This window comes from Gossypium hirsutum, chromosome D05 (genome assembly GCF_007990345.1).
Source record: "Gossypium hirsutum isolate 1008001.06 chromosome D05, Gossypium_hirsutum_v2.1, whole genome shotgun sequence".
Lineage (NCBI taxonomy): Eukaryota > Viridiplantae > Streptophyta > Magnoliopsida > Malvales > Malvaceae > Gossypium > Gossypium hirsutum.
In genome coordinates this window covers 10,155,129-10,169,513 of record NC_053441.1, presented here as the reverse complement: position 1 = coordinate 10,169,513, position 14,385 = coordinate 10,155,129, and the positions used below count along the sequence as shown (strand labels likewise).

Here is a 14,385-nt window from a genome sequence, read left to right as displayed (position 1 = left end):
CTTAGTGTCGAAGGTTAAAAAGATTTCAAAATAAACTCAAATGATGAAATTTGAAAAAGGATAATCAATTGTTCAAGTCATGTAAAGAAATCGAGTCCCAATACGTTAGGGTACAATTCCTCATAATCCCCGAACTTTGAATATCACTTTTATTTTATGTGAAAATCTCCATTTCGAGAAAGTAATATGCCACACCCAATACGTTAGGGCTCGACAAGTTAAGTTCCCAAAATAATTTTTATACTCATGCATTTTGAATAAAGAACATTCTCGGTCATTTAAGATTGACAAAGAAAATCATAACCCACTACGTTAGGGCTCAATTTCCCAAATTTCGAACAATGCTTTTATTAAAAAAAAAACCTTTGAATCAAGAAAATAACTTTGATATATGGTTAAAACCAAAATATATTTTCAAAAGGGTATGTTGAAAAGTTAATGTACAATATGATACAAATACATTAATTTAAAACATATATGAATAAATATTTATAAACATACATATACAAGTACAATATACAAGTAAATTTGAAAATATGTGTACGCATATATTTAACACTCATAGGATAATACATATAAAAAGATGGAATGCAATATATGTATAAAAATGCATGTATGGGTGAGTATGAAAATTGTAAAAAAATAAAAAAAAATGTACATACGTTAATGCACATATATAAGTGTACAAAATAACACAAAATTTATAATAATTTCTAAAAACATGTATATATAAAAAAATGCATATGAATTATAAAATGTAGGCATATACACACATATATATACATATTTATTTATAAAAACTATGAAAACATAATTTATATATATATAAATGCGTAAAATATGTGTATGTAAGAATTAAAATATGTACGTATATATAAGTATCTATTTTTAAAAATGTATAAGTATATATATGGAATATAAAGTATGAGAAGGTTAAAAAAACTGAAAAACTGTAAAAAAACAATATAAAAAAATGTATGAATGCATGTGTTCATGAAAACTAAAAAACATATATGTATTAAATAGGCATGTAGATTAAAATAGGCGTATGTATGAATGAAATAATAATAGTAATAATATTATTAATAATAAAAATAAATAGGATAAAATAAAAAAATGATATAGCATAGTCATGATAAAAACAAAAAAAAAGAGATCAAATTGAGTTAAAAACGAAAAAATGGGGCGAATTTAGAATAAAATTTTAAAAAAAGGCCCACTTGAATGCCCGCGTAACAGCGGAGGACTAAAATGGGAATTAACCCATTCCCCCAAAACGTTGCGCAGCAATGAGGACTGAAATGAATAAAACCAGAAACCTTCGGGACAATTTAAAAGAAATTCAATTGGCTTAATAAAACATGGCGTGAATGAGGGAGGACCGAATGCGTAAATTTCCCATTTGACGTCAGAATGCGCGTATCCTCCCCTCCGGGTCGGGTCACCACGCGGGTCTGGCCATCAAAACGGCGCCGTTTTATTGCGTTATTTAAAAAAAATTCTTTCTTCTCAAAATCATTTAAAACCGAATGAAAGAAAAAAAAAACAATGCTTCTCTAGTGCTCTGCTAGGGTTTAATCCCTAGTGTCCTAGCACCATTCTTCATCGCGCGTCACAACTCGATCGTCGTCTCAGCCTCCGGCCACGACGGAGGGGAGCTTATTCAGCGGTTTGGCGAAGCAGGTAAGTGGTCTCCTCCTTTTATTTCTTTTTATTATTTTACGAAATAATAATGAAAATAAAAAAATGTTGGTAATGGACTAGAGGTGCTCATGGGCCGGGCCGAGTTCGGGTCGGGCCCATAAAAAAATTTGGCCCGGGTCCTAGGCCCGGGCCCGACCCGAAATATGGGCCTAAGATTTTGCCCAGGCCCGGCCTGGGAAAAAAATATAAGCCCGGGATGGCCCGGCCCGGCCCATTTTTATTTTAAAAAATTTAAAAAAGTATTTTTAAAATATTTTAAAATTAAAAAATTTAAAAAAAGTATTTTTAAAATATTTTAAAATTTTAAAAAATTTAAAAAGTATGTAAAAATATTTTAAAATTAAAAAAATAAATATATTTATTATATCGGGCCGGGCCCGGGAAGAAAAAGTGGTGCCCGGGGCCCAGTCCGTTTTCTAAATGGGCCTCGTTTTTTTGCCTAAGCCCATATTTCGGACCTATATTTTTACCCAAACCCTTCCATATTTTGGGCGGGCAGTCGGGCCGGGCCGAGCCGGCGGCTCATGAGCACCTCTATAATGGACACAGCGGAATAAAAAACAAATCACCTCTGAAAAAAACGCAAGCTCTATATCTGTATATTCTCCATCCCCCCTTTTACAAAATCAAACGGCTTAGCCTGAAAGAAAAAGAAAAACTAAACCGAATAAATCTATTATTTTGCTATTTTCTCTCTATTGGACTCCTTGAGTTCGTTTTGCAGGTATTCGTGGAGAGAAACGTGTGCGCGGAGGAGCTAGTACCGAAACGTGTGCCGACCGGGGTCTGCTGCGGCTAGGTTGAGTGGCGCTAGGGTTTCTGCTTTCAGTATTTTTGGGCTGGGGTAATTATTGGGCCACTTATTTGTTGGGTTTGAACTGTTTTCATTTTGTGTTTGTACCCAGGCCGTTTGGGCCTTATTACAATCTACATTACATTTCTTCCCGCTTTATTATATATTCCCGTCCACCCATTACCACCTTCCATATCTCGGCAAATTTGCATAACCAAAACAAGTGTTTTAACTCCTCACAAGCAGAATCAATTTATACCCATTTGTTCAATTTAATTGAAATGGAAGATACCACCATTCAACCTCTTCTCACCCCCTACAAACTTGGCAAATTCAATCTTTCTCATAGGTAATTACTGCAACAAACCCATTTTTCTGATTTCTCAGTAACAGGAGTTTTGCATTCTTCCTAGCTTTTTGGTTCCCATTATATTGTTTGTATAATTTCTGATGCAAAATCTCAACCCTCATTTCCTATTGAATCAGCATAGTTTTGTTTAGCTGAAAATCCCACTTCGCGTAACTTTTTTGCTGTAAAATACCAATGGCAATCGACCGACTAGCTTCATAATTTTACCTCTCTTTGTCTTGTTTCAGAATTGTATTGGCTCCATTGACTAGACAAAGATCTTACAATAACGTTCCTCAACGACATGCCATTCTATACTATTCCCAGAGAGCTTCCAAAGGAGGTCTTTTGCTGGCTGAGGCTACTGGAGTTTCTGATACAGCTCAAGGGTAATCAATCTCAAAAAGTTGAAAATTTGCTCTCTTTTTTTTTCTAAACCTCAAATATCAATTTAATGACACACCCCTTCCCCAAATTAATGAAGGTATCCAGATGCACCTGGTATATGGACGAAAGAGCAAGTTGAGGCCTGGAAACCCATTGTTGATGCTGTTCATGCGAAAGGTGGAATTTTCTTTTGTCAGATTTTTCATGTTGGAAGGGTTTCAAATACAGGTTTCTTCTTCTTCTCTTACAACACCTCCATTTTGTCTTCTCTTTCTGTGACCAAATTCAGTGACATTTACATGAAAATTCAAAAGTGAATGGATGATTGAAAAATCAATGCACTAATGTCTGAATTCTTATCTCCGATACTTTATTGCTGCATGCTATGATGTAAGGGTTCTAGCCAAATTATATAAAAGGAAAACGTAGGTTTTGAATCCAGATAAATACTACTTTTTGATACCCAAAGTTTGTTTTGTAACTTTATTTCCAGATAGCATGGCCTCACGTGATTCTTTTCTGGTGAATTGTGATATTCATGTGATGGCATTGGGCACCATGTAACGGTTTATTATTTGCAAATGTTTACAGGTTTGCAGCCAAATGGACAAGCTCCAATCTCCTCTACTGATAAGGCGTTGACACCACAACTGCGAGCTAGTGAAGTAGATATTGCGGACTTCTCACCTCCGAGGCGATTACGGACTGATGAAATTCCCCAGATTGTCAATGATTTCAGAATTGCAGCAAGGAATGTTATGGAAGCTGGTATGTTCTTTTTCCTAGATTCTGAATAAAAAACCTTAGAGGATGTCTCGGATTCGTTAAAATTATAAAATGGGTGCTAATTTTGGTATAGGTTTTGATGGAGTTGAGATTCATGGAGCTCATGGCTACCTAATAGAACAGTTTTTGAAAGATCAAGTAAATGATCGAACAGATCAATATGGGGGATCATTAGAAAACCGGTGCCGGTTTGCCTTAGAGATTGTCGAAGCTGTTGCCAAAGAAATAGGAGCAGATAAAGTCGGAATAAGGCTATCTCCCTACACAGAATTCATGGAGTCGGTGGACTCTGATCCACAAGCATTAGGCCTCTACATGGTTGAGGCCTTGAACAAATACGGAATTCTCTACTGCCATATGGTGGAGCCTAGAATTAAAATAGGGATGGAAGTGTGTGAAAGTCCTCAAAGTCTTGTGCCAATGAGAAAGGCATTTAATGGCACCTTCATCGCTGCTGGGGGCTATGGTAGAGATGATGGAAACGATGCTGTGGCTGAGAACCGAGCTGATCTTGTTGCTTACGGTCGATTGTTTTTGGCCAATCCGGATTTGCCAAGGAGATTTGAGCTTGGTGCCCCTCTTAATAAGTATGACAGGAGTACTTTCTATACATCTGATCCAGTCATTGGTTACACTGATGACCCATTTCTTGAAGATAATGGCAATGCTTAAGTGAAGTTTGGATCTTCTCATTAAAATATGAAAGCCCAAATAGAAATTACTTAAATCTATTTTCTTCAATTTGGACCGTAGCTGTTGACAACTAAGATGCTCCTGCATCGCATCTTTTACATGGTGAAGCACTGTAGCTTTTCTTCTCTCTAAATAAAACATTGTGGACCGTTATTATTCAATATTAAAATCTAATTTTGTTAGTAAACCTGTGTCAAGATTCCAAATTTGACCATATTTTCTCATTTTTTTCTTAAATAAAGGATAGTTTAGTGAACAAACTGATTAAATAGTCTTAACATCTAATTTAATGATTAACATTTTTTTTTAAGAACGAACAACTTCTTTATTTTGTAGTTAAACTAAAGTATTAACTCTGTTAAACAACAAATTATATTTTTAAATAGTAAATATTAACTCTATTCTAATTTGATTTTATTTGATTAATTTTAATTATACAACGTCTAAATTGATCCATGTAATATTAGTAGGACTAATTTGATCAAGTCATTACAATAGAAAGACCTCTCAAGTACATTCAAATAAATCAATCAATAGTTTAGTATATTTAGACCACGTAATTTTCACCAAGAAGAAAAAATAATAATATTTTATTGTATTAAAATTGTAGTAATTTTGTTAAAGTATAATCACGGTTGCTTTCATCCATTTATGATTTGAGATCAATGTTATTTGGATCGGGGTAATATTTAGATAAAAACTTTTCTAGCAATGACGAGATTTAAACAAGTTCAAATACCCGAGAAAAAAGTATAATTGCGTGACTTCCATTCACTTAATTATTTACTTGAGATATAACAAAAAAAAACTTCAATTGCTCAAATTTCAAATTGTTTATAAAGAGATTTCTGGGAGAAGTATTGTCTTCTAAGTGTCATCCTTTGGGTAGCCAATCAACAATCGAAGGTGTCATCCTTATGTCAAGATTTTGTCATCGCCCTCCGTGAAGAGTTATGTATGAGTTAGGAGAGATCACTACCTGATTACCTGCAAAACTCGAGATAGGTGTTAGTATCGAGTGTGTGAATAATTATGCCACTTGAGCAAGGTTTGCACATTAAGGCCTTGATTGGTGGTTCGAGTTACAACACATTCAAGCACTTCCATAGTTATTCGCACGCTCAATACTAATAGTCATCTCAAGTCTTGCAAGTATTGATCTCCACCAATTGAGACGCCTCCCTTCATGAATCGTACATGGCTCTCCACGAAGGATAGTAACAAAACCCTGACATGAGGACAACATCTTCAATTGTTTATGGTCTAAGTTAATTGCCCAGAAGACAACACTTTGAAGACAAGACTTCTCTTAAAGGAGTCGATTCTCTGTGAATGAAAAAAAGTTCACAATAATTAAAATTAAAAAAATTCCTTAAACCTGCAAATACAAATTAATATAAACCCAAAACTTTAAAAAAATCATATAAACCCAAAATTTAAAATTAATTCAATATTAGTTGAAACGATTTTAAAAAATATTGAATCAATTTAAATTGAAGTAAAAAATTAATTAAAAGAGCAAGAAAAGAGATGGGGACAGTCACGGTGACACACCTTAATACACTTTGGGCAAATTGCATTGAATGATCAATAGTGTGGCAACGCAGTTCAATTATATGTGATCACAAAAGCAAGTATAATATATAAATATTATATATATATACAAAAGCAAAATTCGGGTAAAACCGAAAAAATTCGGTTAATCGACCGAATTTGGTTAATCGGTCAATTAACCGAATTTTTTCGGTTAGGGATCGGTTAATTATTTTTAAATTTTTCGGTTAACGGTTAATTCGGTTCGAAACTGGTCGGTTAACCGATTTTTTTGGTTTAACCGAAAAAATTAATAAATGAAATTATAATATTTAAATAGGCCCACTATTCACCTAAACCCAATCCAAACCCAAGTATTCAACCCAACCCAACCTAACCCAACCCAATCATAAAAATTACAAATAATTTAATAAATAAAAATAAAATTCCAAAACTAAAACTAAAGTCTAAAAGTCTAAAAATAATTTAATAATGTAGGGATTCAATTCGGGTAATTCGAGTAATTCGGGTAAATTGGTTAATTCGGGTAATTCGGATAATTTTGTTAATTCGGTTAATTTTTAACCAAAAATAAAAAACATATAATTTTCGGTTAATTCGGTTAACCGACCGAATAAACCGAAAAAATTTTGGTTCGGTTAATTTTTTTAAAAAATTTCAATTCAATTAACGATTAAAAATTTTAAAAAAATTTTTGATTCGATTAATATTATTTCGAGTCGATTAATCGATCGATTAACCGAATGAACACATATGGGTCATTGGCAGTTAAGGGATGGACGAATAATCTCATCAATGACGTATTATCATGAAATTAAAATATATTATAAAAAAACATTTACGATGAGTGCCTTTTTTACTCCAACAAATAAATAATAATAATGACTCTGCCTTGCCCATTATAGAGTACATACCAATGATTAAGCAAGGGTTGGGTCATTGGCGGCTAAGGGATGGACGGACCATCTCATCAATGACGTATAATCATGAAATTAAACTATATTATAAAAAAACATTTACGATGAGTGCTTTTTTTACTCCGACAAATAAATAATAATAATAAATCAAATGACATACCCATAATGTTATTTATTAAAATGGTAAATTTATTATGAACACGATATAAAATTATAATTATAAAAATTTTAAAAAGTTTTTATTATGTATAAATTATAATTATTAGTTAAATTTATAGTTTTTTTAAATATAATGTGAGCAAAAAAAACTATAAATATAATTAATTGTTATGTTAGACATAATTTAAACAAAAAAAATTATTTTTTGAAAAATAAATAAAATTTATTTTCGGTTGGAATCGACTTTTTTCCAAAATACTATTTAGTAGAATTTTTTTTAGCCTAATTAGTAAGATTTTTTTGTGTTAAAGGGGAATAAAAAATAAATAATAAACAATGAGGCTTTATGAAGCAAATTACCCTATTTAAGGTTCGAAGTCACGACACCCAAGCTTTTTTTAGCAGCCAATCCAAATGAGAAATTTACATATCAGGCCTCTAATTATTTTAGGTCATCACATTTCAGTCAGGTGTCACCAATATGTCAGGCGATAACACTGTAGCAAACATACTATTTTGGAAAATAATCTCATGGGCATACCATTTGAGGTTTTTTTTTGTATTATTGGAGTAAAAAAGCCGCATCTTGTTGTCCTCAATTAGTTGACTATTCATATTTTCTGTCGGATTATATTTTGTTGGTAAACGAATCCAAAAACCCTATCAACTATATTTTAGATTGTATATTAGTTCATGTATTGAAAAAATAGGGAAAATTAATCTATATACGTTACATGATCAAGCAAAATAGTTCATCCGTTAAAATTTAGTGTTTATATATAAGGTATAATAACAAATTTAATCTTTTAAACATTTACAAATTTATTCAATTGACCTCTACCTTTTTATTAGAAGTATATTAGAAAATTTTGAAATCAATAAAATCAAAGTGTAAAAAAGGCCTTAATAACAAATTTTTAAAAAATCAATAAACCCTTTTAAAAGTTATATTTATTTAAACAATCATAAAAATTATAAATATATATAATATAAATTTTTATTAAATAATAATATTGACCCAAAGGTTATTTTAAAAAATATATATATTTTATTTAAAATTTGTATAACTTCTTTTTAAAATTTATGATTTTTTAATATTTTTTTAAATTTGTTATTGAGGCATTTTCATCCTTTAGCCTTAGTAGTTTAAAAAAAAATTCTAATTTTACTTCCAATAAAAGGGTAAGAATCAAATTGAATAAACGTGTAAAGATTAAATGTTAAATTTATTATTATACCTTATATATAAACATCAACTTTTAATGGAGGGGTCGTTTTGCTCCCTCATCTAATGAACATGGATTAATTTGTCTATTTTTCAATAAATGGGCTAAAATCCAATCTAGAGTATAGTATAGGGGGTTTATGGTGCTTTTACCTATTTTGTCCTCTTTACTAAAAATGAATAAATTGGTCATTATATGTTTGATCAAAAAGTAAATTGGTTATTCTATTAAAACTTATATTCATTTTTAGTGTTAAAATTTCGCCCTATACATTATAACCTGATACATTGGCAAGTTACATTTAATTGTTTGATTATTTTGTGAACTATGAAAGTTTTTTTTTACAGTAAAAATGGATAAATTTATAACAAAAATACCAATTTGCTCTACAAAGACAAATTTACCATTTTTTTAGTAAAGAGAGTAAAATGCAATCTGACTATTAATACAGATGTCTTTATAATATTTTTACCGAGAATTTGGTAAATTATAAACATATTAAGATGCTATTTTGTGTAAAGGTCATTACTTTCAGAATTGAATCAGAGTGATTGATCGAGCTGGTTGATGAATTCCAAATAAAAGATTAGCTTAATTGTATTTTTTAAAATATTTATCCAATAAAAACGATGAAATTAAAAATAGATGATTACCATTACAACCGGTTTCATTTGAAAAGCATAGGTAAAGGTTTTAAAGGAAGTGTAGCGTTTGGTAAACAGGCGGCCGCCAAAAATGCAAAACCCAGAAGGAAAATAACAGCACACTGCTAACGTACTCTCCCTCGTCACCATCTAATTTCCCTTTCTTCCTGCTTTATTATATATACCCCTCCTCCCATTATCCCACTCCATATCTCGGCAAATTTGCATAACCTAAACAAGTGTTTTAATTCCTTCTTAAAAGCAGAATCAATTTATACCCATTTATTCAATTTAATTGAAATGGAAGATACCACCATTCAACCTCTTCTCACCCCCTACAAACTTGGCAAATTCAATCTTTCTCATAGGTAATTATTGCAACAAACCCCTTTTCTGATTTCTCAATAACACCAGTTTTGCCTTCTTTCTAGCTTTTTGGTTCGCATTATATTGTTTGTATAATTTCTGATGCAAAATCTCAACCCTCATTTCCTAATGAGCCAGCATATTTTTGTTTAGTTGAAAATCCCACTTCGCGTAACTTTTTTTTCTGTAAAATATTAAAGTTAATTGACTGACTAGCTTCATAATTTTACCTCTCTTTGTCTTGTTTCAGAATTGTATTGGCTCCATTGACTAGACAAAGATCTTACAATAATGTTCCTCAACCACATGCCATTCTATACTATTCCCAGAGAGCTTCCAAAGGAGGTCTTTTGCTGGCTGAGGGTACTGGAGTTTCTGATACAGCTCAAGGGTAATCAATCTCAAAAAGTTGAAATTTTGCTCTCTCTCTCTCTCTCTCTTTTTATAAACCCCAAAAATTAACTTGACCCCCCCCAAAAAAAAATAACAATGAAGGTATCAATATACACCTGGTATATGGACGAAAGAGCAAGTTGAGGCCTGGAAACCCATTGTTGATGCTGTTCATGCGAAAGGTGGAATTTTCTTTTGTCAGATTGCGCATGTTGGAAGGGTTTCAAATACAGGTTTCTTCTTCTTCTCGCACAACACCTCCATTTAGTCTTCTCTTTCTGTGACCAAATTCAGTGACATTTACATGAAAATTCAATAGTGAATGGATGATTGAAAAATCAATGCCCTAATGTCTGAATTCTTATCTCCGATACTTTAGTGCTGCATGCTATGATGTAAGGGTTCTAGCCAAATTATATAAAAGGAAAACGTAGGTTTTGAATCCAGACAAATACTACTTTTTCATACCCAAAGTTTGTTTTGTAACTTTATTTCCAGATAGCATGGCCCCACGTGATTCTTTTCTGGTGAATTGTGATATTCATGTGATGGCATTGGGCACCATGTAATGGTTTATTATTTGCAAATGTTTACAGGTTTTCAGCCAAATGGACAACCTCCAATCTCCTGTACTGATAAGGCGTTGACACCACAACTGCAAGCTAGTGGAGTAGATGTTGCGGACTTCTCACCTCCGAGGCGATTACGGACTGATGAAATTCCCCAGATTGTCAATGATTTCAGAATTGCAGCAAGGAATGCTATGGAAGCTGGTATGTTCTTTTTCCTAGATTCTGAATAAAGAAACTTAGAGGATGTCTCGGATTCGTTAAAATTATATGAAATGGGTGCTAATTTTGGTGGCTGATTTATAGGTTTTGATGGAGTTGAGATTCATGGAGCTCATGGCTTCCTAATAGAACAGTTTTTGAAAGATCAAGTGAATGATCGGACAGATCAATATGGGGGGTCATTAGAAAACCGATGCCGGTTTGCCTTAGAGATAGTTGAAGCTGTTGCCAGTGAAATAGGAGCAGATAAAGTGGGAATAAGGCTATCTCCCTATACAGAATTCATGGAGTCAGTGGACTCTGATCCACAAGCATTAGGCCTCTACATGGTTGAGGCCTTGAACAAATACGGAATTCTCTACTGCCATATGGTGGAGCCAAGAATTAAAATAGGGATGGAAGTGTGTGAAAGTCCTCAAAGTCTTGTGCCAATGAGAAAGGCATTTAATGGCAGTTTCATCGCTGCTGGGGGCTATGGTAGAGATGATGGAAACGATGCTGTGGCTGAGAACCGAGCTGATCTTGTTGCTTACGGTCGATTGTTTTTGGCCAATCCGGATTTGCCAAGGAGATTTGAGCTTGGTGCCCCTCTTAATAAGTATGACAGGAGTAGTTTCTATACATCTGATCCAGTCATTGGTTACACTGATTACCCATTTCTTGGAGAGAATGGCGATGCTTAAGTTTTTACTTGTTTAAGAAGTTTGGATCTTCAAATTGTGGCCCATTAAAATGTGAAAGCCCAAATCCAAATTATACTTAAATCCATTTTCTTCAATTTGGGCCGTGGCTTGTTAACAACTAAGATGCTCCTTTTACATGCTTCAATAAAACATTGTTAACCGTTAATACTGAATATTAAAATCTAAATCTGAGTCAAGAGTCCAAATTTGACCATATTTTTCATTTCTTCTTCAATAAAGGATAGTTTAGAGATCAATGTCAATTAAATAGTCTTATCATCTCATTTAATGATTAACATTTTTCAGTTTTTAAGAACCAACAACTTTTTTTATTTTGTAGTTAAACTAAAGTTTTCAATATAATTTTTTTTATTCCAAGTAGTCTTAAAAATATCATGTGCCTCTTTTTTATTTGCACTGCATGTCTTCCATAATAACCTTAAATCTTACTAATTAATCAAAATTTTGATAAATCATCCGCATTTTTTTACATGATATCCGAAAACATATAGCAGTCTTGCGGATAAAATTAAAAATATTCTTCAAACAAATATTAATATTATAAACGGATCACTCACGAGACCTTAAACCGTACACTAATGACGGTGAAAAAGACTTGGGCAAGTGATTGTTGATGTTCAGGTTCCTTTAATAAAGTCAGTCCCTGCCAATGAACCAAAACAAAAGTAATGGCAATGGGCCATTGTGTCTGGCTTGTCATCTTCGCTTTTAATCTTATCCAATGGATTCCCAATTTCAATTTCTCTTTTACAAATTCTCTCGCGAGTTATCCCAAATGTTAGATCGCAAGTTCAGATGGCAAATTGTGCGATCAAAACCCAAATTCTACGAAATAATTTGGGTAGGGGGGCTTGGAATTATTACTATGAAAAATAAGGATAAAGCTAATCATTCATCCAAAATAAAAAAAAAAATTATGAACCATCAAAGTTGTTGTGTCCTTGTTTTAAAATATATAGAGAGATAAGATTTGGAGCACAAAGTACCAACACAAGATAAAAAGAGGCGAAGATGATAAAATCGAATTTATTTATTTAACTTGTGATGCTTTTTTTCATGAGAAATTGATACAATTAGAGTTTGTTTTTATATACACAGAAGGGGGGGGGCACAGCCACCAGTAGTATTTGGATTTCCACAAAGAAAAAAGAGAGGTAATGTACAGTTGAAGGATCAAATGTAGGGATTGATATGGGAAGAATAGTCACGAATACCAGCTCCTTCCCATCCCATCCATTCTTCCCACAAATCCCAATCTGAATCATCCATTCCTCTCATTGGCTCATCTATCTCTTCCTCATACACTTCTGCTGCCTTTGTTTCTCCTCTCAATCTACTCATCAATATCTGCATACCCATATTCCTCAAAATATTAGCAACAATAATAGATTAAGTGCATATATTTTGAAGCGGTAAGAACAAGGATTTCAATTATTTGTTGTGTGTTGTGTGTGTTTCCAACAGGCTAACCCCAAACACCAAAGAGACGTATCTCGTCTCACCCTAACTGGAATCATTATATTTCATGATTAATTGCCTACCCCTAATTTTTGAAGTTTCTTTTCTGAATAGGGAAAGAAAATAAAACTAAAATCTTAGAGATCCCCTTAAATAAAGGAAAATTACTATCTAGTAGTAAGAGAAATAAAACATACATCATAAGCTTCATTGATCGTTTGAAACTGAACCCCACAATTGCTTCCTCTGCAAACGTCCGGATGATACTGAAATCAACAAAAATTAAAACCCATCAATCAACCAACTCCCACGATCAAACCATTTAAAAAAAATATATTCCATCTAAAAAGGGAACAAAAAAGAGGAAAAAAAAGGGTACCTGAAGGGCAAGTTGCCTGAAGGCCTTTTTGACTTCAGATTCAGAGGCGCCGGGTTGGATCCTGAGAGTTTTATAAGGATCCATCACCGACGGAGCAGAAGAACAATAAACTCTAACTCTGTTGGCCATCTTCTTCTTTCCCTTTTCCTTAACTTGCATCCACGAGGAACAACCCTTCCCACCAATCATCCCAATAGCACTCGCCATTGCCGGACAAACAAAAGATCAACTCTTAAACTCAAATGCCCCTTATCAAAACAGAACCCGAGGCTCCAATCTTCAGATTGAATCCAAAAGCTATATAAAAACAATGGGCGGATAAGGAAAGCTGGTATTGATTGATAATAATTGAGACTGGGGAATAGAATAGAATAATAATAGTTAATATATGGAAGGAGCGTTTAAATAAAGGAGAAGATTATTTATAGAAGAGGAGAGAGAGAGAGAGAGAAGGGGAAAGGTCCTTATCCAAATCCAAAGGGCCGGGCTTTGAGGGGGGTGACGTGTAGAAAATGGGTGGTGCCTGGGGTTGCCCAAGCCCCCAAGAGAGAGACGGTCAGAACAAACTTATCTTATTTCTTTTATTGATTGCTCGCTTCGTCAGCATCCCATACGTTTTATTATTGTTATTTCTTCTCCTTATTTGTTTTTTATTCTATAACTAATATTTCAAGGTTGACTCAGTTTTTCATAATTTTATCAATTTCGAAAAATAATTTTAATTCAACTTCATCCAATCTAAATTTATTAGGGTCATATAGACCATAATTTAAAATATTTTGTACAAATAATTTCATTCATTCATGAATAAATAATATGTCAATGTGTAATTAAACAGAAATAGTCAATGTCTACATACAAATTATATTAGTTACAACATAAGAAAAAAAGTCGTAAATATAATATTATTGTATTAGTTAGGAGCCTAGCAGCCCAAGTTGAAAGTATGATAAAAAAAAAAAACCTTATATAGTTTATGCCATTGACATTTATATAAGAAAGAAAAATGCTGGTCATATTTTCATGAATTATAAATCTTTTTTATTTGAAAATGATGAAGCTATAAGATTCTTGACTAAATT

At 32.9% G+C, this 14,385-nt stretch overlaps 3 protein-coding genes across 4 annotated transcripts; 2 read left to right on the top strand and 1 right to left on the bottom strand.

Annotated features, from left to right (window-relative positions):
* Positions 1-2,668: 2,668 nt before the first annotated feature.
* Positions 2,669-4,899, top strand: LOC107906410 (12-oxophytodienoate reductase 2). Its single transcript, XM_016833392.2, has 5 exons — positions 2,669-2,846; positions 3,095-3,235; positions 3,331-3,461; positions 3,825-4,001; positions 4,093-4,899. The coding sequence occupies exons 1-5, from the start codon at positions 2,779-2,781 to the stop codon at positions 4,689-4,691; spliced, it is 1,116 nt and encodes a 371-aa protein (XP_016688881.2). The 5' UTR covers positions 2,669-2,778; the 3' UTR covers positions 4,692-4,899.
* A 4,347-nt stretch (positions 4,900-9,246) lies between these two features.
* LOC107906409 (putative 12-oxophytodienoate reductase 11) lies at positions 9,247-11,611 on the top strand. Its single transcript, XM_016833391.2, has 5 exons — positions 9,247-9,580; positions 9,829-9,969; positions 10,074-10,204; positions 10,568-10,744; positions 10,847-11,611. Exons 1-5 carry the CDS (start codon positions 9,513-9,515, stop codon positions 11,443-11,445), a joined length of 1,116 nt encoding a protein of 371 aa, XP_016688880.1. The 5' UTR covers positions 9,247-9,512; the 3' UTR covers positions 11,446-11,611.
* An 867-nt stretch (positions 11,612-12,478) lies between these two features.
* Positions 12,479-13,893, bottom strand: LOC107906408 (chaperone protein dnaJ 8, chloroplastic). 2 transcript variants are annotated; one of them, XM_016833390.2, is made up of 3 exons: positions 13,304-13,893; positions 13,122-13,190; positions 12,479-12,813 (listed from the first exon to the last, which is right to left on the bottom strand). In XM_016833390.2, the coding sequence occupies exons 1-3, from the start codon at positions 13,508-13,510 to the stop codon at positions 12,640-12,642; spliced, it is 450 nt and encodes a 149-aa protein (XP_016688879.1). In that variant the 5' UTR covers positions 13,511-13,893; the 3' UTR covers positions 12,479-12,639. The 2 variants fall into 2 exon arrangements, with proteins under 2 accessions (XP_016688879.1, XP_040949578.1); XM_041093644.1 differs by lacking the exon at positions 13,122-13,190 and having other exon boundaries at positions 13,304-13,718.
* Between the last annotated feature and the right edge of the window lie 492 nt (positions 13,894-14,385).

What these genes read in the sequence shown, in the direction of transcription:
- LOC107906409 (XM_016833391.2), top strand. Translation starts at nt 9,513, where the DNA reads ATGGAAGATACCACCATTCAACCTCTTCTCACCCCCTACAAACTTGGC. An exon ending in AAATTCAATCTTTCTCATAG is followed by an intron (nt 9,581 to 9,828) that starts GTAATTATTGCA and finishes GTCTTGTTTCAG; the next exon opens with AATTGTATTGGCTCCATTGA. An exon ending in AAGGAATGCTATGGAAGCTG is followed by an intron (nt 10,745 to 10,846) that starts GTATGTTCTTTT and finishes GCTGATTTATAG; the next exon opens with GTTTTGATGGAGTTGAGATT.
- LOC107906408 (XM_016833390.2), bottom strand. Translation starts at nt 13,510, where the DNA reads ATGGCGAGTGCTATTGGGATGATTGGTGGGAAGGGTTGTTCCTCGTGG. An exon ending in TCAGGCAACTTGCCCTTCAG is followed by an intron (nt 13,191 to 13,303) that starts GTACCCTTTTTT and finishes TGTTGATTTCAG; the next exon opens with TATCATCCGGACGTTTGCAG. An exon ending in CGATCAATGAAGCTTATGAT is followed by an intron (nt 12,814 to 13,121) that starts GTATGTTTTATT and finishes ATGGGTATGCAG; the next exon opens with ATATTGATGAGTAGATTGAG.
- LOC107906410 (XM_016833392.2), top strand. Translation starts at nt 2,779, where the DNA reads ATGGAAGATACCACCATTCAACCTCTTCTCACCCCCTACAAACTTGGC. An exon ending in AAATTCAATCTTTCTCATAG is followed by an intron (nt 2,847 to 3,094) that starts GTAATTACTGCA and finishes GTCTTGTTTCAG; the next exon opens with AATTGTATTGGCTCCATTGA. An exon ending in TGGAAGGGTTTCAAATACAG is followed by an intron (nt 3,462 to 3,824) that starts GTTTCTTCTTCT and finishes AAATGTTTACAG; the next exon opens with GTTTGCAGCCAAATGGACAA.